Source organism: Mustelus asterias, chromosome 9 (genome assembly GCF_964213995.1).
Source record: "Mustelus asterias chromosome 9, sMusAst1.hap1.1, whole genome shotgun sequence".
Classification (NCBI taxonomy): domain Eukaryota; kingdom Metazoa; phylum Chordata; class Chondrichthyes; order Carcharhiniformes; family Triakidae; genus Mustelus; species Mustelus asterias.
Window position 1 is genome coordinate 73,912,096 of NC_135809.1, and position 24,959 is coordinate 73,937,054.

Consider the following 24,959-nt stretch of genomic DNA (forward strand, 5'->3'; position numbering starts at 1 on the left):
ACGGGAGGGGATGAGAGAGGTGGTGGTGGTGATGTAGAGTTAGTGTCATTCAGCATACGTGAGAAACTTCACCACTTGTCTGTAAATGACATGGCCAAGGATGACAAATAGTGGGGCAAGTCTTGAGGTATTCCAGAGGCAATAGTATGAGGATGGGGAGAGAAGATATTATTGGAAATGCTCAAACTGGTGAGAGAGTGGAAGCAAGCAAGGACAGCCATACATTAAACAGAGTGTGAGCAGTTTTGAATGAGGAGCAGCATTGGTTTCCAATGCCCACTAGCACAATGATCAGCAGGTTAGAGAGAATGGGGTCATGGGAGCTGGTTCTGACTGAAGGATGAGACGAGCTCAGATAGGGCATGATACTGCAGAGAGATGTCTGGCTCAACTGAGGAGAGACAGCAAAAACTGACATGCAAGGGAAGAGAAGATGCCATGTGTCACTGAAGAGACCAAGTTGGGATTGGTGATGGGGGCACAGTGCCATCATGAAGGTTTAAGCAGGGTGCACAGTGTTGTCAACCCTCAGGTCAAGTTTCTGCTGAAGTCTCAATGTCAATGTAGTCAGTGGCAACAGGATTTGAACAAGAGCAGGAAAATATTAACTATCAAGCATAGAAGGCTGAGGTGGATCTGGTAAGAAGTCAGCATGGAGGTTGGAGAGGTTAGCCTCCAGACGGTAAACCAGGCAGCAAGGTCAGCAAGAAAGGAAAGCATGTTCAGGATTGTTGGCCACAAGCTTTGCCTTGAATGACCCTTTGAGAGTCAGCTGTGAGCTTATTCAAGGTGGGATTCAAGCTTGGATGAACAGGAAGGCGGAGGAGCAGCGAGGGATTGGGGCAAAGAACAGCAGATAGAGACAAAGGATCTGAGGAAATAAATGGCTTGGCTGATGGCAGGGACAGGAAGGACTGAGACAAAAGACAAGCTAAAAATAAAAGGTTGTCAAGACTGGTAGCCATAATGTACAGATGAAAGGACAGAGGAAATTCAAGTTCCAGGAGAGGGCTGGGATGAGGAGGATGTGTCTTGGAGGACAGGGCAGTAAGATGTGAAGCAGTCCGATGTAGACTATGATGAGCGAGGCTGGACAAAGGGAATAAGGAGCAGGCAGATAGCCCAGCACATTACTGCAGTCGCTGGGAGGAAGTTTCCACAATGTAGGCTTGTGCGTGGGACACACGGTGAACATCTGTAACTCAACATGGAGATGGCTGGCTATTAAAATTGACATTACAGGTTTAGCAATGGACTGCCTGCTGCACTAGTGATAAATGACAGAGCTGTTCAATTTATTAATGAAAAACACACCAGTCCAATGCAGCTGGTTTAAGATGACATCAGAAACCGGCAGCAAGTACTCTCACTTTACCTTTCCGAAAGTTGTGCCTTTGGACATGGAATGCATACAACAGCTCATAGTAGTTGTGAGTCATGAGGTCCACAGCCCGAGCACGGGACTCGATGATTCCAACAACCTGAAATACAGGAGTAGAGAGACTGAAACCCAGTGCCGAGAACATGGGGTACAACAGAATTAGTAACAGCAGGATGTTCCCAATACTTACAGTAGCAACCCTCCTAATCACAGACTTTATTGAAGTCACTATTATGGATTGCTTTGTCGGGTCCCTCACATACTGGATACACACTGCTGGTTCTGTGTACAAATCTATCCTGTACAACAGTGCCATCAGCAAGGTCAGCAAGTTGCACAGCATTTTAGAGTGGCAGATCACTCTGAAGTGGATGGATGACTGGCCAGAGGTTGTGGTCCATATTAACTACAATTAGGCCGAAGGGTGGACAAGGTTTTGCAGGCACATTTTAACAGAGTCAGGAAAGGAACTGAAGCAGGACCACAAAGGTAGTAACCTTCAGCGTTATCCCAGTGCCATGCATTAGTGAGTATAGAAATAGAGCAGAGCAGTGATTGTGGAAAATAAAAGCTCATGGTGAAGGGGGTAACAGTGGCATGGACAAAATGATTGGCTAGCTAACCAGAGTCCGAGAGTAGGTATAAATTGGTAATTTTCTGTTCGGCACTATGTGACAAGTGGGGTGCCACAGGGATCAGTTCTGGGCCTCAACTTTTGACAATTTGTACAAAGGGACAGAAAGTATGGGTGCTAAATTTGTTGACGACACAAAGATAGGTAGGAAAGTAAGTTCTGAAGAGGACACAAGGTGGCCACAAGAGGATATAGATAGGTTATGTGAGTGGGCAAAAATCTGGCAAACGGAGTATTATGTGGACAAATGTGAGCTTGTCCATTTTAGCAGGAAGAATTTAAAAAAGCATACTAATTAAATGGTGGGAGATTGTAGATCTCTGAGATGCAAAGGGATCTGGGTGTTCTAGTGCATGAATCACAAAAAGGTTAGTGTACAGATACATCAATTAATTCATTTATTGCAAGAGGAATTAAATACAAAAGTAGGGAGATTAGATGTGGTCTCACCAACACTCTGTATAACTGAAATCTAGAGTATTGCATACAGTACTGATCTCCTTATTTAAGGAAATACATAACTATGTTGGAAGCAGTTCAGAAAAGGTTTGCCAGATTAATAGCTGGAATGGGCAGTTTGTCTTATAAGGAAAGGTTGGACTTCAGAAGACCAAGTGGTGATTTGATTAAAAGAAGATTCCGAGGGGTCTCAACAGGGTGGATACAGGAAGGATGTTTCCTCTTTTGGGAGAAGGTAGAATTTGGAATAACTTTAAAAATAAGGGGTCACCTATTTAAGACAGAGATGAAGAAACTTTTTTTTCCCTGTCGGAGGACTGAGATACTTTGGAATTCTCTTCCTCAGAAAGTGGTTGATGCAGAGTCTTTGAATATCTTTAAGGCAAAAGTAGAAAGATTTTTCATAAGCAAGGGAGTAAAAGATTATTGGGGATAGGCAGGAATGTGAAGTGGAAGTTAAAATTAGATCAGTTATGATCTCCTTGAATGGTGAAGCAGGCTTGAGGGGCCTTTTCCCTGCTCCTAATTAGTTTATTCATAACTACAGACCAGTCAGCTTAACTTTATCCTGAATGATCATTTCTAAACATTTTGCACAAAGTCATTGAGACAAACATGGATCAGCTAAGTCAGTATGGATCTTTTAAAAGGGCAAATCATGTTTAATGAGTTTTTTGATGAAGAAAATGGAAAAGATTGATATGGTGTAAGTGGACCCAAAAGGACATCTAAGAAAGTGCCAGATTGAAGCCCATGAAATCAAGAGACAGTGACAGCAAGGATTCAAAGCTGGCTGGGTGAAAAGAAACAGCAATGGTGAATAGTTGTTTTTCAGACATAGGAAGATATTCGCCAGAGTCAGTATTGGGGCCACTGCTTTCCCGGACAGATATTTTTTTTAAATTTTTTTAAAATACTTTTCCAATTCAATCAAATCAAATCCAATTCAGAGTCTCAACAAGTTGAGACATTCCAGATCCAGGCTGACAAGACAGGGCGAGCGACCAAACCACCCTGTCCTGGGCCTGATCTACATGAGCCAAGCTGATTGGAGAAGGGGGAGGATCCTCCTCCAAGACTTGAGCTCATTTGCATCTTAGCCAAAAGGCCGAGATGCCGCTTTAAAAAATTGCTTCATATGAAACCTCAGCGTAACCCAATGACCTCAACCAAGTGCGGCCGACAATGGGGTGCCGACCACACGGACAGATATTAATGATCTAGACTTGTGTGTACAAGGCACAACTTCAAACTGGCCGATCACACAAAACTTGGAAGTGATGCAAACTTGAAGTTATTGATCAACTTCAAGAGCACATACAGGTTAGCGAGATGAAATGAAATTAATTTTGATAGATCTCAGGAGATAATATAAAAGGTACAATTCTAAAGAGGACGAGGAGCAGAGAGAGCTGGGAGTAAATGTGCACATGACGACAGGACAGGGTTCAGAAATTGGCTAATAAAGCAAACAGCATCCTGGGCTTTATAGACACAGTAAGAGTTTTAACAACACCAGGTTAAAGTCCAACAGGTTTATTTGGTAGCAAATGCCATTAGCTTTCGGAGCGCTGCTCCTTCGTCAGATGGAGTGGAAATCTGCTCTCAAACAGGACACAGAGACACAAAAACAAGTTACAGAATACTGATTAGAATGTGCATCTCTACAGCCAACCAGGTCTTAAAGATACAGACAATGTGAGTGGAGGGAGCATTTTAAGCACAGGTTAAAGAGATGTGTATTGTCTCCAGACAGGACAGCCAGTGAGATTCTGCAAGTCCAAGAGGCAAGCTGTGGGGGTTACTGATAATGTGACACAAACCCAACATCCCGGTTTAGGCCGTCCTCATGTGTGCGGAACTTGGCTATCAGTTTCTGCTCAGCGACTCTGTGCTGTCGTGTGTCGTGAAGGCCGCCTTGGAGAATGCTTACCCGAAGATCAGAGGCTGAATGCCCGTGACCGCTGAAGTGCTCCCCCACAGGAAGAGAAGAGTCTTGCCTGGTGATTGTCGAGCAGTGTTCATTCATCCGTTGTCGTAGCGTCTGCATGGTTTCCCCAATGTACCATGCCTCAGGACATCCTTTCCTGCAGCGTATCAGGTAGACAACGTTGGCCGAGTTGCAAGAGTAGATACAGTGTACCTGGCACATGGTGTTCTCACGTGAGATGATGGCATCCGTGTCGATGGTCCGGCACGTCTTGCAGAGATTGCTGTGGCAGGGTTGTGTGGTGTCGTGGTCACTGTTCTCCTGAAGGATGGGTAGTTTGCTGCGGACAATGGTCTGTTTGAGGTTGTGCGGTTGTTTGAAGGCAAGAAGTGGGGGTGTGGGGCTGGCCACAGGGATCCATCCCCACACCCCCACTTCTTGCCTTCAAACAACCGCACAACCTCAAACAGACCATTGTCCGCAGCAAACTACCCAGCCTTCAGGAGAACAGTGACCACGACACCACACAACCCTGCCACAGCAACCTCTGCAAGACGTGCCGGATCATCGACACTGATGCCATCATCTCATGTGAGAACACCATGTACCAGGTACACGGTATCTATTCTTGCAACTCGGCCAACGTTGTCTACCTGATACGCTGCAGGAAAGGATGTTCCGAGGCATGGTACATTGGGGAAACCATGCAGGCACTACGACAACGGATGGATGAACACCGCTCGACAATCACCAGGCAAGACTGTTCTCTTCCTGTGGGGGAGCACTTCAGCAGTCACGGGCATTCAGCCTTGGATCTTCAGATAAGCGTTCTCCAAGGCGGCCTTCACGACACACGACAGCGCAGAGTCGCTGAGCAGAAACTGATAGCCAAGTTCCGCACACATGAGGACGGCCTAAACCGGGATGTTGGATTTATGTCACATTATCAGTAACCCCCACAGCTTGCCTCCTGGGCTTGTAGAATCTCACTAGCTGTTCTGTCTGCAGACAATACACATTTCTTTAACCTGTGTTTAATGCTCCCTCCACCCACATTGTCTGTACCTTTAAGACCTGGCTGGCTGTAGGATTCGCATTCTAATCAGTATTCTGCAACTTGATTTTGTGTCTGTTTGCACTGTTTGAGAGCACATTTCCACTCCATCTGACGAAGGAGCAGTGCTCCGAAAGCTTATGGTATTTGCTACCAAATAAACCTGTTGGACTTTAACCTGGTGTTGTGAGACTTCTTACTTTATAGACAGAGACAGAGTTCAAAAGTAAGAATGTTACGATGAACCTTTCTGAAATCCTGGTTCAGGCTGAATTAGTGTCATGTGTCTGAACTTTGGGTACCAAACTTTAGGAAAGATATGAGGGCGTCAGAATGGGTGCAGAAATGATTTACACCAGGAGCACCAGGAATGAGGAACTTCATGTGGCTAGATTGGAGAAGTCAGGCTGTTCTCCTGGAGAAGGTGGAGAGGAGATTTGATAAAGGTGTTCAAAATCGTGAGGAGTCTGGTCAGAGTAGAGAGAGTGACTGTTCCCTGTGGCAAAGGATTGAGAACCAGAGAATGCCAATTTAAAGTGACTAGCAAAAGAAGCAAAGGCAATATGAGAAACCATTTTTTTTTTTTAAATGCACAGCGCGCTCAGGATCTAGAATGCACTGGCCAAAGTGGCAGAGATTGATTCAATCTTAGCTTTCACATGGGAATTGGTTCATATATGCAAGGTTTTGGAGAAAGGGCCAAGTAACAGGACAAGCTGAGTTGCTCTTGCAAACTGCCACTTTGGATCTGACAGACTGAATGACCCCTTCCTGTGCTTTATCATCTTTATGAGATGTGGGTGTCACTGGCTAGGTCAGTATTTATTGCCTAACTGCCCTCGAGGTGGTGGTAGCTGCCTTCTTGAACCACTGCAGTCCCTAAGGTATAGGTACATCCACAGTGCTGTTAGAGTGTGTTCCAGGATTTTAACCCAGCAACAGTGAAGGAATGGCAATATATTTCCAAATCAGGATGGTGAGTGACTTGGAGGGGAACCTCCAGGTGGTGGTGTTCCCATGTGCCTGCTGCCCTTGTCCTTTGAGATGGTAGTGGTCACAGGTCTAGACGGTGCTGATGAACTATTTTATGGTAGAAAGACTCCATTCTAACAGCATCTGGGGGGATGATGATGTGTCTGACCAGGGACAGATTCCCTCCCACCTCCCCCTGTAAAATCCCAGGCCACACTTACCTCATCATGAAGGTTGATGTAAGGAAATTCCACTAGGTCCTGAAGTTGCGAGCGCTCACAGAGAACCACCACCAACTGACGCAGGCAGTCCAGCTGTCTGCAGGGAGAGACACATACACATGAAACATGGGGTCAGCAACTGCTCCCAGCCATTCCCCTCTGGGATCTCTCCTCACATGGTTCATCTTTGTTATTCAGTGTTTTCACTGAAGTAATTATCTGGAACTAAACAAAATCCTTCTCCTAGTATCTGCACACTGGCCTCGTTGAAACAAAGATGAAGTGCTGTTTGATAAGTTTAACATTTCACACACCAGTCTGCTGTAGGAGTGTAACTGAGTATCCAGCGTGTGGGAGGGGCAGGGGCTCATTAAGGCCGAAGTTTTCAAAGTCAAGGTTCTTTTATAATAAAAATACCAAGTGTTCAAGGGAGAGACAAAGAGAGAGACCTGGATGTTCATTAATATAAATTAAAATCAATGAATACAACATTAGTTTGGAACAAAACAGTAAACAGGCAAGAACCAGTCTGAACTGTTTTCCCAGAATATTATCCTGACTAAATTCATAGAATTGTAACACAGTCAAGCCCAGTGCCTCCTTACATCAGGAACAGAAATTGATAGGTTCAGTCCATGATTAAAGGGCTGAAGCATCATCTGCTGTGACACGTACAGCTATAAAACCTTAGTAGTCACCAGCAAGAAGAGGTTGACACTGCAGTCCATATTTATGTAACTGTGCATTCATCTGTGCAACCCTAAGAGACATACAGTTACATTTAGTGGCCACAGAATGTAAGAACCAAGCATGGGTGAAGTGTCATTCAAAAAAGTGTCTTTTCAGCTGTTGAATTGAAAACTGAGCTGGGTCCCTTTTTCAATTCATTGTGCAGGACATTTTATATTTCAGTCAGCTGGCATTACCTGCACAAGTCTCCATCGAATCTGTCTCACACTTACTTTGCTTCAGGGACTATGGCAAGTATGTATTGTCCACAGGTCAAATATACCAACCCTAAACCAACATGGGAACATATAGAGACAAAGTCCCATTGTAAATCAACAGCAGAGACACAAGTTCCACCCTGTCACCCCATTTGAATGAATATCTCACCTCCCCTGTGGGGGAGGGGTGTGGGAGAGATTCAGCAGCTGGCACTTTCATCATCGCTGCTGTAATTCTGGCCACGTGTCCCAGCACAGCCCACCACCGTCCAGTACAACACAGCTGTGTTGGAGCTCACCCAGGGTGAGCTCATAGTATGGCTGCTAATGACCATTCAGACAATGCCCACAACACTGAACTCAACATCATACCATGGTGTGCCAGCTCATCACTTCATTGTCAGGGAGGGGGGGGCTTCCACTTACTCACCTGCTGCTGTCCGGGTTCTGGGTTAGTGACTCATAAGCCTGGTGGTTGTGGCCCAGGTCCAAGTGATGTTTGAAAATCTTGGTCCAGAGCGCAGCCTGGGGAAAACAGGATGATTAACATGGGTGGGCACTGTCCTCTGGAGGGAAAACATCACCATTACAAGATTCAACAATCCCCAGTACTACAGCCACATCAACACATAGGTTCACTGTCACCATGATTGCTGTGGGTGGGCACTGCCGTCAGAGAGATCACGATCACTTTCACTATGGACACTCAGTCCTCTATCCCACAAGACAGCTTGGAAACCCCTCCACTTTGTCCTCTAATAGGGCCCCACATCAATCCCCATTGACAATCACTCTCCTTTGCCTGGTTAATTTATTCTCACATCAACTCCCTCTCACTGCCTCCAAAGTAAAAGTTGTCACCGCAGGAAGCTGGATTTAATATTGGTGCATGGGATGCGAGTGTCGCTGGCAAGGCTAGCATTTGTTGCCCATTCCAGACTGCCCTTCAGAGTTCAGCTCTTTCAGACCAAGGCTGTGTGTAAGTTACAGCCGAAGAGGAATAGTAACCTGAAAGGGTTAAAAATTCAATATGTGCTGCAAGAATTTCTATACGTCAGTCACAGCTGCTGCAAAGTAGAATAATGGACAAGGATGGTAACTAGAAGAGAGTCTCAAGCCACTGCTCTAGATAACAGTTACAGACTGTCAAGGATTTTGAATACATGCCTTATTAACAATCAGATAGTACATTATACAGCCATGCTTTATTAGTATTTGGATATTGTAATTAGGCAAGTGTATTAATGATGTAACTGAAATCACGGATATCAAGTGTCATAAGCAGGAATATTGATTGTAATAGGTTATAGATAATATTAAATTTAAATGTTAGTTTTTGATTGGTGTGAAAATCACTTGCAACTGAGTCAGGAACCGGCAAACCGCATGGTGGGAACCTGGTCCCCGTGCTAAAGCTCGAATAAAGATTTGAATTCAATGTCACCTGGTCAGTTACAAGGAGTGAGGCACACAATAGTCGAATAGCTGTGAAACTCCCGCAACAAAATTGTTACATACCAAAATCTTCCAGTCATCCCTAGCTTCAGTCACTGTGATTGCTGCTAACTGCAGGACCAGCTCTGGCAACGCCATGTCTTCCAGTAAACGCAGGACCTAGAAACAAGCAGCACACAACAGCGTGGGCTCAGTATTAGAACAACAAAAGCAAAATGCAGCGGATGTTGGAAATCGGAAATAAAAACAGATAATGCTGGACAAACTCAGCAGGTCTGGCAGCACATCTGGACAGAGAAACAGAGTTAACACTTCAAGTCCATATGACTCTTCAGCAAACCTCTAAGAAGGCACATGGACTCAAAACAATAAGCTCTACTTCTCTCTCCACAGATGCTGCCAGGCACTACATTTTTCCAGCATTTTCTGTTCTTATCCCAGTGCTTTAATGTTGTGCATGGTCAGTTAATATATATGCAACAGACAGAAAGACAGATAGCAGGGTTGGATTTGAGACTAAAACTTTATCCTGACAACTAAGGAAGTGGTTTCAAGGCATCTTAAAAACGGGAAACCTTAATAGAAGTGTGAGCAGGTAACATTTGTCAGCAACATTGTGAAACAACATACCAGTTCTCCTATGCTATTTGCACATGGAGTGTGCAGTCTTTAGACCAGAGCACACAAATGTAACTCAGGTCCCAGTTGAAAGTCAGACATTTGAACCATGATTTTGGATTTCCATTAAAAATTCCCACACCCACACATGGTATAGGAACTGATGTAAACACGTCACATTGTAATGTCACCCTCCTCCCTGTGGTGGCGGCGTGGAGGCAGGTACACAGAGTGTCCACTAGAAGCTGGAACTTTAATGGGAGAGGTGGGTTGGGAGTACCAGCAGACACAAGGGAGGGAATTTCCTGCTTTGGTCACAGGCTGAAAATCTGAGCACAAATTATACTGGTTTTCAGAATTAAATGTTTTGCTCAAGTTTTTATTCCAAGTCATTTGGGCATTGCAGAACATAAAATCTGTCTCAAACCAGCATAACTGGGCAGGGTTTCAGAATATAATGTAAAAGTAAAGTTTATTTATTAGTCACAAGTAGGCTTACATTAACGCTGCAATGAAGTTACTGTGAAAATCCCCTAGTCACCACACTCCAGCGCCTGTTTGGATACACTGAGGGAAAATTTAGCATGGCCAATGCACCTAACCAGCACATCTTTCGGACTGTGGGAAGAAACCCACACAGACACTGGGAGAACAGGCAGACTCTGCACAGACAGTGACCCAAGCCAGGAATCGAACCAGAGTCCCTAGAAGGCAGAAGTGCTAACCACTGTGCCGCCCCTGAAATCCTTTACTTCATTAACATTACTGATGAATTTAAGAGCGGGTCCTCAGTGCAGCTTTATTAATACAGCTGAAAACGTGTAATTAAAACATTTTAACTGGAGCCTGTCCATACAACTTTAAAACGGAAAATGACTTTAAACACACAACTAGTTACATTGGTATACAGTGGCCATTTTCTTTGTGCTTTGTAATTGTAGATGCCTTCTTGAAGGATCACCTTTGGTGGAAAATTACCATGGCGATTAATTTTACCCAGACAGTTGTACGCCCGTGTGTGCGTGCACACGTGTATGGGACTACTTCCAGCCCAATTCTGTTTTAAACTAGTACAAACAAAAAAACTCAATTTCCACTCAAAATTCCTCAGTCTTGCACTAACTTGGCCGATTTCTAGTGAATGATCCTGTATGTAGAGTTGCTTCAGTTAGATATCACTAAAATAAGTGCAAACAACTCAAAACATTTAAACTCACTCATCCTAAAATCTGCAAACATATAATATTCAGTTGTTACTATTTTATTCTGGGGAAGAAAACTTAAGATTTAGCTAAAAATTAATTCAACAGCATACTTCCCAAGCTGGAAGTTCCCTCACCCAGTGTGAGTTAGAGCAGTTAACAAAGAGCCCGGTACTGTTTAAATTACACAGTTCAATACTTCAGAGCGATATTTCAGAGCAATCATTGATTATTTCATTTCTCTAATGACTTTACCTACAATAGAAAGTCTGACAAACGTTCCCCGGAAAATTGGGTCTGGACACTGGATAAACAGGGAGACAGAAATGGCCAAAGATCAGCAAAACCAGGATATGGGTCAGGTGATAAAAGATCCAAAACACAAGCTGTTACGTAGGTATTACCATCTTCCATATGATTCTCAACTAAACCAATGGTCATAGAAAGAATAACGATAGCCGCACAGAAAAAAAACAGGTAGAAAATGTAGACAGACGGATTGAAATGGAAGGGTGGAGTGGGAGCAAGCAATTAAATTGTGATCACAAATGATGCCGGGAAAATATGGGGATTATAACTGCAAAAACAACAAATTATGCTCTGTTTGCCAAAGATGCGCTTACAACCAGATACAGCACACAATAGCCCCTCAAACAACCTCCGATAAACATTCCTGACTAGTGCAGGATTACAGCAGCTTGAGCATTGTACACACCTTGGTATAATACTGCACCCTGGGATTGGAGGCAGCTTCCTCATCCTCCGCTTGGATCAATCGATCCAAAAATTCCTCCCTCCCCACTGCTGCTGCAGCATCACAGAAACACTCCAATGCCTGGAGAAGAAAGCGAAGATTTGGACACGTCATGAAATCAGGAATATGGAATAACAGAAAGATGATCCCAGTCTCTCGGTCTCCCTGCACCCCCCAATTCCCGCACTCTCCCTGCCCCCCAATCCTTGCACTCTTCACCCTCCCCGATCCCCGATCTCTGTCCTGCACTCCCCGCCCCCGATCCCGCACTCTCCCTGGCCCCCCCTCCCCCGATCCCGCACTCTCCATGGCCCCCCCCCTCCCCCGATCCCGCACTCTCCCTGGCCCCCCCTCCCCCGATCCCCGTCCCGCACCCCCCCCGATCCCCGTCCCGCACCCCCCCGATCCCCGTCCCGCACCCTCCCCGATCCCCGTCCCGCACCCTCCCCGATCCCCGTCCCGCACCCTCCCCGATCCCCGTCCCGCACCCTCCCCGATCCCCGTCCCGCACCCTCCCCGATCCCCGTCCCGCACCCTCCCCGATCCCCGTCCCGCACCCTCCCCGATCCCCGTCCCGCACCCTCCCCGATCCCCGTCCCGCACCCTCCCCGATCCCCGTCCCGCACCCTCCCCGATCCCCGTCCCGCACCCTCCCCGATCCCCGTCCCGCACCCTCCCCGATCCCCGTCCCGCACCCTCCCCGATCCCCGTCCCGCACCCTCCCCGATCCCCGTCCCGCACTCTCCCTGCCCCCCTCCCCCAATCCCCGTCCCACACTCCCCCTGCCCCCTGCCCCCCACCCTCCCCCGATCCCCATCCCGCACTCTCCCTGCCCCCCTCCCTCCCCCGATCCCCAGCCCGCACTCTCCCTGCCCCCTCCCTCCCCCGATCCCCATCCCGCACTCTCCCTGCCCCCCACCCTCCCCTCCTGATCCCCGTCCCGCACTCTTCCTGGCCCCCCCTCCCCCGTCCCACACTCTCCCTTCCCGATCCCCATCCCACACTCTTCCTGTCCCCCACCCTCCCCCAATCCCCATCCCGCACTCTCCCTGGCCCCCCCTCCCCCGATCCCCATCCCGCACTCTTCCTGCCCCTCCCTCCCCCGATCCCCATCCCGCACTCTCCCTGCCCCTCCCTCCCCCGATCCCCATCCCGCACTCTCCCTGCCCCCCACCCTCCCCTCCCGATCCCCGTCCCGCACTCTCCCTGGCCCCCCCTCCCCCGATCCCCACCCCGCACTCTCCCTGCCCCCCACCCTCCCCTCCCGATCCCCATCCCGCACTCTCCCTGCCCCTCCCTCCCCCGATCCCCATCCCGCACTCTCCCTGGCCCCCCCTCCCCCGATCCCCACCCCGCACTCTCCCTGCCCCCACCCTTCCCTCCCGATCCCCATCCCGCACTCTTCCTGCCCCCCACCCTCCCCTCCCGATCCCCATCCCGCACTCTCCCTGCTGACATATTGCGATCTCACCTTCTGTCCTTCACCCGTCGACAAGTAGCACTGTCCCAGCACAAACCGCCGTGAACCGACATTCACCTCACACCAGGGCTGCAGCAACCTGACATATTCCTTTGGAAAGGGGAACACGTTTATATCAACAGTCACAACAGTCCTACCAAACAGATACATGGTGTTCTGGGAAAGCTGTGAATGGTATATGTTGGGGTTGCGGGAGATGGGGCTTGTAACAACATGTACACGGAGTTGAGAATACACAGTGAAAGCTGTAAAGCGTTACCAACCTGGAGCTGTACATACTGGCAGTGTCCCATGAGAAACTCCGGAAACAGGAAACTGGTGTTATTCGCCCATTTGAATAGCAGTTAAGGAAATACGATTATGTTGTTATTGGAAAAGATCATGCTGATGGGACATTGAGGAAATCATAAACTATACATCGAACCAAGTAGGGAATCTATGACCAGTTGCACAATAGAGCTATTTTAATCGAATATTCCATTTTGTCGAACTCTCATTTTCAATAGTCAAGATGTCCTTCAATTCTTCATCAGTCAATTCTAGTTCCAAGCCCCCATCCTCATTTACAATTTCAGGTGCTCAATTCTGCTTATTCTGTACTGGCTCCATCATTAGTAGGGCAATCTCTAGCCTCAGGTCTACTCTTTGGAACTCTGTTCCTAAACCTCGCCTCCCTCCACTTGGGAAAAAATCTCTTCCCAATTTCTCTCCAGTCATTCCCTAATCTGTCTCCTTCTCACACGCAGCATCACCTACGTTGAACATACAAGTTGTTACATGTAGTCACATTCATGTACTGTGTACAGTGCCAATTTGAAGGATATAAATACTGTAGGAGATGACTGGTAAGAGCAACACCAATCTGTGTCCAACTGATCAATGGCTGGTTTAAAGGACTATTTGCCTGGGACAGTAACCTGGAAAGAATGTGTTTCCGGGCCACATTCTGGTAGAAGGATTCCACCACTGTCCCTGGGCCAGTGGCTGGAAGATAGGAACAGAAATTCATTAGTGTTACATTAACCAGGTTAAAAAACAGGTCAACACAAGATAAACAATCTGTCCATATTAACTAAACCCATTATCAGCAGTTGGCTGGAAACTGAAAGACCAGAAATCACATTAACGAGAGCTACAAACCCACTGGTACTTTGTGATCCTCATGCTACCACATTAGACAGAATATAAGAGCAGTGAGCTGAGCTGAGCTTTTTTTTCACATTATGAGTGAAGGCAGGCAGGAAAGTCAGACAAGAGACTATTCAGCCTGTGAAAGATTCTGTGCAGCACACTAGCTTACCCACGCCAAATCCCTGCCCTTACTTGCTAACCCACACCTCATGGCAATTTGTTTCCTCTAAACAACCCAATTGTTTTGCTTTTCATTAGCTCTCCCGAGAAATGTGATTGGACACCTTCCCCACAATTACACTATCTCAGTGCACTCCCACTGATCACCCACAGGTCATTACCCAGCCAAGCAGCCACCAGAGGGAAGAAATTTGGCACATGTACCCACCTGGCCGCTGTGATATCAAGACATTAGTGTCCGTCAGTTCCAATACAGACAACTGTCGTAGGTTCGATTCCCTGAAACAACACAAGTTTTAGTTTGTTCCTTTCTATTACTGCTCGTGTCTTGTTATTGTAACACTTTCCTACACAGACAACCCCCTCTCCATTTGGTTGACCTCCACTGGATTGGCATCTCAGCTATTGTTTTCATTCCTTCATGGGATGTGGATGTCATTGATAAGGCTGGTATTTGTTGCCTATTCTCAATTACCCTCAAGGTAGTGGTGAGCCACCTTTGTGAACTGCTGCAGTCAATGCAGTGTAGGTACTCCCACAATGCTGTAGGGCTTTTCTGTAGCGGTTTGGTACAACTGGAAGGCAGTTAAGAGTCAACCACTTTGTTGTGGATCTGGAGTCACACGTAGGGCAGACTGGGTAAGAATGGCAGATTTCCTTCCCCAAATATCAGTAAATCAGGTGGGGTTTTATGACAACCAATAGCAGTTTCGTGGCACCATATGAAGACTTGTTTTCAATTTTTTTTTATGAATTGAACTGATTAATTAAATCTAAGTTCTACCAGCTGCTGTGGTGGGGTTCGAACCTGTATCCCCAAAGCATTAGACTGGGTTTCTGGATTATTAGTCCAGTGACATTACCACTTCACCACCAATGGTACCTCAGAATTGGTTTTCTGCTGGGTTAGAGACACAGCCAAACTGGAGAACAGTTTAACGCTCGGTGTTTTCTCTACTCAGGGCTCTCTGCTGCTGCTACTCTCAGTCACTGGAGGCACCAGAAGAGGGCAGAGCAAGTCCCATAATGCTCACTTTGGCCTTACGAGTGCTCAAGGTGCGGAATGAAAATGCTGTTACCTCTCAACTCGATTTAAACTCAATAACCTGCCTCAGTCCCAATTTCAGATGAACTGCTCATTTCCAAACCAGCCATGTTGCACTTAAGACACACTGGAAAAGACTTTCACATTCCGCTCTCCTATCTGGGCTGGATTTGATGCCAGATCACAGATGAACAGTCAGTGTTTGACACTCAACCTTATCTACTCTCAATTATTTGATGGGAATTAAAGCCCCTTAAAAAGCACTCCAATGAACTGCATCCCAGTATCCAACGTGCGGCTGCTACTAAATAAGATAGCCTTCATATAAAGTCAAGCTGTAAACAACCAGGGGGTCATTATAGTTAAACATTCAAGAAAGCTATTAAAGTCTTTTGAAACAATTTTCCCCTTTCTCCCTCATGCTCCTGACTGTACTTACAGCGTATCAATGGGCACCACTGATGCCAAGGACCGACTAGCCCATCTCACCACAAAGTAGGAACACACGAGGAGAGACGTCCGGGGAATGAGATCCTGTTGGAGCTGCAAGAGATAACCTCCAGCTCCCAAATTCACCTGAAAACAGCACAAAGATTACGATTTAACAAATCACACTGTACATATTCGTGAAACTACTAACAGGGACAAGGCATAGAATTTCATAACTTCAAGTTCAAATTGATAAACTGGCTTCAAATGGTGGGATATTGGTCTAATCTGGATGATCTCTGGGCTAGGACATTGTTTTAAAGGAATGCCCCTAACACCATGTACTGAATACATGCAAACAAGAAAATAAAATCAAAACACAGTTGACTACACTCACCCAAAGCAAGCACAAACCTGAGGAATGACAACTACATGTCATTAAATGCAAACTTTTTTCTGCATTAAAAATGGTGGCAGAGTATACCTCAAAACCAATAATAGAGAACATACATTACATTAATCAGATACTAGTCATTCTGTAATCAGCAGCTAGAAGGGGTTATGCAGTGAGCTAAAGAGGATACTTACACCATCTCCAAGATGCAACATTAGCTGCTCCAGAATCAGCAAATCACGACAGATGAGGAACCGAGTCATGGACATGTGGTATGCTGCCTGACACACAATATTAATGGCAACGTTGCTACCATAGAACTGAGCCATGTTCATCCGGATGTGCAGAGGCTGGACTGAAAAAAAGCAGAATGAAAACAAATGAAAAAGGACACTCAGTCAACCACACACATCGATCATGCTGCTTTAACTCAACGTTGTTGCAATTGCACGACTCTTCCTGGAGGCTTTTCTCTTCCTGGTTGATGCGCTGTAACTACAAAACTGAACAAAAATCTTTCCAATAAGAGCTTCCATCTCACTGAGGCTTCGGATTAATCCGCATCCAACAACCTGCTCTGAAAGCTCTGCACACATTTTAACAGCTGTAACAAATTTCACCGTGACAGCTGATACAATCACCACCGTTCTTTAAAATAAAGTCAATTTGCCTCATCTCCCAGTGTCAACAGATCCTTTAAAAAATTCCAGGATCCAAATTTGGATTTGCATCTTCACCAAAAATCAATCGATTCTTACTTGAGACATTACCTATCTGTCTACCAAGTTTCACTGAAATCTGTCCATTTGTTTACAAACAACCTAACAAACAGGGACATAAGTATTACCTCTGCTCACCTTCAACTGCAGAGATAAACAAAACAAGTTTCAGGGCCATACTAAAATCCAACAGGCAGGCAGCATACCCTGTTGTAAGCTAATAGAGAGTCAACAGGACAACACAGGTCTTTATCTGTAGCTAGTGTCTCCGCTACAAAGTGTGTTAAACATTGAAGCTATTTGGATGTGGGAAGAGCTACAAACAGATAGGGCACCCTGGGGTATTACTCTACACCCGCCAGTACCCAATTCAGAACAGAGATCCAGGAGGTTGTCCCCATTTTGACTAGGGTTGGCAGGTGATGCACAACCAATCACACAAAGGAAAGTAGAACATTACCCAAACTTGCACCATTTACAACATATAGGCAACATTTCTGACTGCAAAAACAGTATATTCCCTTCCTGTATTCAATCTGTACAACAATTGAAAGAGTGCAGTTTATCAGAACCATTTAAGTGAAACCACAAAGTAATAGAAAATCATTCTAGTCTGCTCTCATCTCCCCCCACAATGACTACAGCAGTAAAGGTTTCAGGTGGATCTGTTCCCACAGTTCCAGGGCAATTCGCAGATTCATTGTCCAATGGGATTCATTATCCAAGGAAGAAAGCCTCAACTGCTGCCCAGTCAATAATAATTTATAAACTGCTTCAAAAGCTAAAATATGAGGGAGCGTAACTCTAAGAGGAAGACAGAGGGCCACAGTCAACTTCTTACCCCACGGCAGTTATTACAACCCATTCAAAAACAAGGTGACCCATAAAAGCATGTAGAGGATGAGTGCACAGTTAATGATTGAAGAAATGCTGTTTATTTCATAAATACTGCAGAGCTAGTCAAAAGCAGATCAGCTCTGATGGCCTTCCACAACTCCAACATTCTCAGCATAGAGCCTTAATGCCAGCAATCACCCCATACCATCGCCCATGTCCTGGTCACCCTCATGGTCCATTTCTCGCAGCAGTAGCTGGATGATGTTCCCTGGGTTACGGATATCCTGTAATTTACTTTGAAGCTCCATATGTGTCTCGCTATGAAAAACAAGAGGGAGAGGAACAATTAAACCCATCCTTGGCTCTTGCTTCAAAATCCAATGGGAAAAAGTCGCATGGGAAAAGAGACAGCACAGTAATTAGCAATACAATTAGATAAGATGGGGAAGCAACTAGCAAACTTCAGAACACTCTAAACGCTCGCTCAAATCACATTAACTTTCTAAAGCATCTGTGCTCATTCAACACTAACTACAATAACATTTCAACAGCACCTCCCTGCCCTGCGATCTCTACCATAGAGAAGGACAAGCAGCAAGATCACGAGAACACTGTCTTCTGCAATCGAGGAATTCTGGAAACCCTGATTCAGTACCACCGTCGGAGCACCATTCACAAGGACAACAATGGATCAGGGGGTGGTCTCTCACCTTTTGGTACTTTATTACTAATCAAAAAAGCCTATTAAGTCCAGAGTCCCCACACAAGGGATAAACCAGATCCAAGCTGACAAGACAAGATATATATATCCCATCTTGGGCTTGATCAAACAAGATCCACCCTCACCATCTATGGCATTCTCGTCAGCACTGCACCCCTTCCAGGAACAAAAACAACACATTAATAGAGAAACAACCAATCAACACTTGGTAAGTACCTTGTGTAGTGCAACTAGCTCCTTTGTTCAATGAAATCTCATGTTTGCATAGATGAAGAACAGTTTAAATAATCTCCACCTTCATATAGCAGCATAGAGTATTGGCAACTGATTGAGATATCCAATCGGGTGACCCTTTTATCAACCTGCAGATGCTTAAAGGATGCAGTCATCCATCTGACTATTCAATACTTAATTGCTTATACCCCAAAAGCCCAAGACAAACTGATGTTTGAATAAAGCACTGCTGCCTTGTTTAAATCTGGGCCACAGTCAACATAATGCCATGGCCATGCACAAAATTGACTCTCCAATACCAACATGCTTCCCATTCCTCACTGCCTCTCTGGACTCCTGCCGACGATCAACAATCTCGTTCCTCCCCACATATCCCTCACTAACAAGGCACTTGCTATCCATTTGCTGGACATCTGCACTATAACACTGAGGCTTTGACTGAAACTTGGCAGATGGTTATTAAAGCCTCTCCATCTGGTTATTCTGTCCAGGATGAGAGGATGTACCTTGAAAAATGTATAATTCCCAAAGTGAGTAGATTGGAAGGAGGGTGTGGACTTTGGTACTGTTCACTGTGATGCACCTGCTCCCACTCAATGAGTGGGTCTACATAAACAATCGCTTGAACATGCTCCTGCAGGATTGCTGCCATTTCTGACATGATTCCAGCAAGATCCCAAAACCTTCCAACGAGAGAATGAGAAATGAGAAATTACAATCCCACTACAACTGATAACGACCAACTTGGCGATGGGCATGTTTGGCAGCATCATTTTATCCAAATGGATCCTTTGTCCCAAGTATAGAGTAATTTTCAAGGACATACAAAACATGAGACAATCTTACTCACGTGTCCCTGGCTAGGAGGTATTCCAGGATTTGCTCTGCAGTCTTTTCTGGGGGGTGTAGATGGCTCACTGCTGTTTCCATCAAGGCGGCCATTTCCAGAGTGATGGAGTCTCGCACTAGCCTGAGACACTGAACTAATCGATGCAGATCCCTCGCTACATCTGGATCTAGAGGCAGAAATAAAATCCATTACAAACTTTAACCACCATGAGATGGACAAGGGGGCCAGAAACCAGGATGAAAGTGAATTCAAATCCTTAAAATCAACAAGTGACAATGCACCCGTCTAAAAAAACAATACAACCAGAGAGCTTTCTTGACAGAGACAGATAAAAGAGAAAGATTGGGCATGGGAGAGGATGGCAAAAGATTGCAGCAATGTCTTGCTGTATTAAATCAGACTCTGGATTATCACTTGATGGCCATCAGGAGACCCCTGGGACTTTACCCAATTTAAATCTGCTGTTACCAGCCAGCCGGCTGACCTGACACAATGGGGCAGACCATACTCAATAGTGGATGGATTTCCGGAGAACCAAGAGGTCGAGACTCCTGTAATAGGTTCACTCTGGATCATACATTTAGTGTGGCTAGAACTCCTGAAAGACAGTCACTGGCTACCTGTGTGGATTGAACATGGCCTTTATAGAGTAAAGGGTTAATTAGACAATGTTGTTAATGATAAAAGCGCGATTTCAGGGTCAGATGACCAAGAGTCCAACAGAGCAAAACACAGGACAGTCTGTGTCCATGGAACTAGGTACTCAGCATGCACTCTTTATAAATAGTTCCAAGATCAACTATGCACAGGATTTTATGGCCTCGCTCGAGCAAGACTGGAAATTCCCGTCCGACGTCAACGGACATTTCCATTGTCTGCCCCTTGCCCGCTCAGATTCCGTGGCACGTGGGCGATAGAATTCTGGCAAATATGCCGGTTATCTCAAGTCACTCGAGCAAGCAAAATCTCAAAACGTGGTGGCAGTGCTGGAGGCAGCAGTTTAAGAAACCAAGACCACAGATTGGTAACCCACAGGCAAGCAGCTTGGAACAGCTCAATTTCACGACAAAGAAAAAAAGAGACATACCTTGTTAGGGGACAGCAATTCACAAACAATGTCGACAGCCATTGAACAATCACTATCTCTTCCACAGTCCTTCCACCACACCAAGGGTCGACGGCAAGGATAACAATGAGAACTCTGGAGCAGACAGCTCAAAAGATACTAAACAGCTTTGAGTTTACAAAGCACAGACACAGCAGGTCTGTACCCTTTTATATTCAACTGGGTCCACAGCTGATGATATCATGGAGCAACAAGGAGACCTCAACATCCTACAAGGAGGTCCTTGGATAAGTACTTCAGCCCCAAGAAGAGTCTCATAGTCTAAGAGTCTAAGTCGTTGAATGGCCAAGATTTAATCAGGGGAACCAAAGGCAGGGTGAATCCATTGATTCATTTATTAATGACTTGTGTCGACAGACTAACAGTGGTTCCAAAGCCTTAAAGTATGAGTTAATTTGTGACTACTCGATGACGTGCTTTTCGCAATCCAAAAGAGGATTTCATGTTAGAGAAAGCTGAACAGTTTGCAAGGCAGGCTGAGCTGCAAAAGAAGCTGGGCGTACTTCGTGCAACAGAGGCTTGGGAGAGGTCAATCCAATAAGTAGGCTGAAAGTTGGAAGCCCCATCCATCGAAAAGCCCACCAAAATTGCCGAAGGTGCAAGAAGAATCCTTCCATCCATGTTCTAGATGTACCATTAAAAAGCAGAATCATTTTCAAGACTGCCCAGCAGGGGGAGTCAAATCCTCTCTCTGCAGCAAGACCAAGTATTTTAAACAATTCTGCAAATCTAAAATTCAGATTAGAGGAACAAAATTGGAAACAACCTCCAATCATTTAAAGTCCATTTCATGGGAAATACACCATTTCAACCTAACGATTTCCCAATAAACAGTTCTATTGTCTGTAGAGCTGAAAGTCCAAGGATACAGAACAGAATGTAAACTGGGCACCACGGCAGAAGTCACAGTTTTATTGCATAAATTGGACTGGCTTCAGGAAACTGAAATCCAATTGTTTGAAATAAAGCTACAAGGGCAGGGCAGGAAGAACAATCTGAAAGTGAAGGGTCAGTTCAATACAACCCTTAGGCACAAAGATAAAGAAATTCATTAAACTATGGGTCGGATTTTATGGCCTCACTCGACCAGAGACTGGAAAATCCCGCCCGAGGTCAACGGACCTTCCCATTGTCCGTCCCTCACCTGCTCCGATTCCCACGACAGGCAGGGCGGTAGAATTCCAGCATTTATATCTCACAGAATCGGCAAATTTCTCTGCTCAGCATATTTGGTTTTCCACTGAGCTAACAGTAGAGGACTGTGGAGCAATACTGAGGGACGAATTTACAGAGTCGTTTCGAGGACTGGGAAACCTCAAAACTGCAGTATTGAAAACAGCAGTTTGTTTCACTTCATTTCAGAAATACCCTGCACTGGATCACAGGAGGGGATTGCAGATCTCTCACTGCTTTGCAGACAGGCTAAAAGAGGTGGAGGTATTGATATTCTGGATAGACTCTAGGAGAATGAAGCCGCTGCAGAATTAGATGGTGTGTTTGAAAAGGCCCTAGAGTTCACTACACTCTGGCACCACTGTCAATGCTTGTGAAGTCTTTGTTGTCTTTGGAGGAGCATCAGATTTTCACTGAAGGTAATGGGGAGGCAAATTTGTCTACTTCTTCCACCAAGGACAGGCTTCAACAATTGCAGACTGACAGCAGTGAGATATCCAAGGAGAATGAGATGCTTAACTCAACTGGGAGTTAACTTCCAACCAATAGAGGAAGCCCGGAGTGTATTAATTTCTAAAACTGTTAGCAACAGTTTGCACCGAGCCTCACCAGCAACATTCATGGATACACACAAATCTTCTTTCAGTAACAAAAGAGCAGAGGCCCAAATTGCAGAGCCTGTACACCTGAAGAGTACTATACAGGAATTTCATAAGTGATCCACGTCTGGAGGTTTATTCCATTGTTGAAGATGGGGCAATTCTACTTTCATATGCTGACACCACAATGCCATTGCCTACAGCAGAGCAACTTCACTGAAGCAAGAATAGAAATGATATCATTACCTACAGAAAGTGAAAATCCTACCCCAGGAATACCAAGGAAGTCTTCCTTTCTTTGTATCCTATAGTGTCTTCTGGATGTTCTTCATTCTTCTTTACATCTACCAGATTCATTCATGTTTTAGGTATAGAACTTCTTCATCACAAAAGTGATAATTGATAACACTGCAAACTTCTTCACAGAAGCTTTTCCTTCCCCCAGTGTGCAATACTGAAGATGATTGCAGAGTGAATGTCAGTTGCCTCTGATCATTCGCATCCTGAAGGTTTCTCTCTTCAATCAGATTTTCCTCAATAGGTTTTTATCCACCTTTTTCCAGTCAGCTCATCACATGAGTCACAGCTCAGGATCAGCTATTGTGAGAAGCTGCCAAAGTGTTTACTTTCCAAAGTGATGACAAGAGAACACATACATCCCACACTTCCTCCGAGAGCCAAGAATACTGTTGAGGATTGAAACACCAGATGACAATAACAGGTACAGATTGCCATGTGGAATGACAATGACATGACTATATCAGAGATCTGGCTTATGGAAGAGCAGGAATAGGGTGTTAAATATTCCTGGATATAAGGTGTTTAGAAAAGATTGGAAAGGAAAAGGGGGTGGGGTGATGGTATTGGTTAAGGAGCTGGAGAAACAGGATGTCCCAGAGGGTCCAAGCACAGAATCGATTTGGCCAGAGCTAAAGAACAGAAAAAGATGTAATTTTGTAGCTTGGTGCAGTCTATGGACCACCAACTAGTGGGAATGGTGCAGAAGAATAAACCTGCCAGGAAATGAGTGATGCAAAAATTATAGGGTAGTTCTAACAAGTGACCTGAATTATCTGAATATAGACAGTGAATGTGGTAGTGTAAAAGACAGAGAGATTAGTATTCCTGGAGTGTTCAGGAAAGTTTTCTACAACAGTATGTATCTAGTCAAACAAGACATTGCTAGACCTGGTTCTTGGAAATGAGGTGGGCTAAGTAGGCTATATGTCAGTAGAACATTTAGGGAACAGTGATCATTGTATCATAAGGTTTAGCCAATTCTGAAAAATAACAAAGAACAATCCAGAGTAAGAATAATTAACTGGGGGAAGGCAACTTCAATGAGTTAAGGAAGGAGCTGGGCTGGACAGACTGGAGCCAAAGGTTGACAGGAAAAACTGTGGCTGAACAATGGACTACCTTCAAAGAGGAGGTAGTTTGGGCACAGTCAATGTATATTCCTTCAAAAGGGAAAGGTAGGGCTCCCTGAATGAAAAACGAGTTAGAAATTAAGGCAAAGATGAAAAAGTGTGCTTATTAACAGGTGTAAGGTAGAAAATACAATTTAGAGCCAGGTTGAACACAGAAGGTTCGGAGAGGAAGTGGAAAAACAAATCAGAGAAGCAAAGAGAATGAAAAGAGACTGGTAGCCAACATAAAAAGGGATCCTAAAGTATTCTATAGGCATATAAAGAGATAGTAAAAGGATCTCTTTTGGTCCTTTTGGAGTTCGCTTCACAGTTTGCAATGCTTCCAAGTTTTGTATCATCTGCAAATTTTGAAATTGACCCCTGCATATCAAGATCATTAATATACATCAGGCAAAGCAAGGATTCCAATACCGGCCGTGGGGAACACCACTACAAACCTTTCTCCAAAAATATCCACTGTCTGGTTCCGGTTCCTCAGTCAATTTTGTTTCCACATTGTTACTGTCCTTTTTATTCCATGAACTTTAACTATTCTCACAAGTTGGTTGTGTGGCACTATATCAAATGCCTACTGAAAGTCCATGTACACCACATCAACTGCATTACCCTCATTAACCCTTTCTTGCCTTCTCAAAAACTGTAGCAGGTTAGTTAAACAAGATTTCCCCTTAAGAAATCCATGCTGGCTCTTCCTTAATTAACCCACATTTGTCCATGGAACTATTTAATTCTATCCTGAAATAAAATCTCCAAAAGTTTCCCCACCAACGAAGTTATTACTGCCAGGTTTGTAATCGCTGGGCTTATCCTTGCATCCTTTTTTGAACAAGGGTTCAAAAAGGTGAACTTTTCAGAGACAGGGGAAATAGCTGAGGTATTAAATGAATACTTTACATCAGTCTTTACCAAGGAAGAAAATACTACCCAGACCAGGGCGTAAGAGAAGGTAGTTCAACCACTAGAAGGGTATAAAATTGATAAGGA

At 45.0% G+C, this 24,959-nt stretch overlaps 2 protein-coding genes across 4 annotated transcripts in view; one reads left to right on the forward strand and one right to left on the reverse strand.

The window, feature by feature from the left end:
- The window catches only part of LOC144498753 (CD59 glycoprotein-like), a 68,623-nt gene that overhangs the window by 23,952 nt on the left and 19,712 nt on the right, over positions 1–24,959 (forward strand). The window contains exon 5 of one of the 2 annotated variants that reach the window (XM_078220379.1): positions 15,905–16,962. The exons of the other annotated variant lie outside the window; for it this stretch is intronic. Coding sequence (XP_078076505.1) covers positions 15,905–15,942 — 38 coding nt within the window. The 3' untranslated portion in view covers positions 15,943–16,962. Of the gene's footprint in view, positions 1–15,904; positions 16,963–24,959 lie in introns of those variants that run through there. 2 annotated transcript variants of the gene reach the window in all.
- The window catches only part of nup160 (nucleoporin 160), a 74,950-nt gene that overhangs the window by 17,601 nt on the left and 32,390 nt on the right, over positions 1–24,959 (reverse strand). The window contains exons 15-28 of one of the 2 annotated variants that reach the window (XM_078220366.1): positions 19,648–19,813; positions 18,048–18,160; positions 16,481–16,641; positions 15,903–16,039; positions 14,627–14,697; positions 13,930–14,091; positions 13,371–13,438; positions 13,099–13,197; positions 11,589–11,708; positions 11,133–11,177; positions 9,117–9,212; positions 8,029–8,123; positions 6,652–6,748; positions 1,376–1,481 (exon numbers count right to left, since the gene is read on the reverse strand). In XM_078220366.1, the coding sequence (XP_078076492.1) occupies positions 1,376–1,481; positions 6,652–6,748; positions 8,029–8,123; positions 9,117–9,212; positions 11,133–11,177; positions 11,589–11,708; positions 13,099–13,197; positions 13,371–13,438; positions 13,930–14,091; positions 14,627–14,697; positions 15,903–16,039; positions 16,481–16,641; positions 18,048–18,160; positions 19,648–19,813 (1,536 nt within the window). The remainder of the gene's footprint in view (positions 1–1,375; positions 1,482–6,651; positions 6,749–8,028; positions 8,124–9,116; positions 9,213–11,132; positions 11,178–11,588; positions 11,709–13,098; positions 13,198–13,370; positions 13,439–13,929; positions 14,092–14,626; positions 14,698–15,902; positions 16,040–16,480; positions 16,642–18,047; positions 18,161–19,647; positions 19,814–24,959) is intronic. The other variant, XM_078220367.1, reaches the window with a different exon arrangement.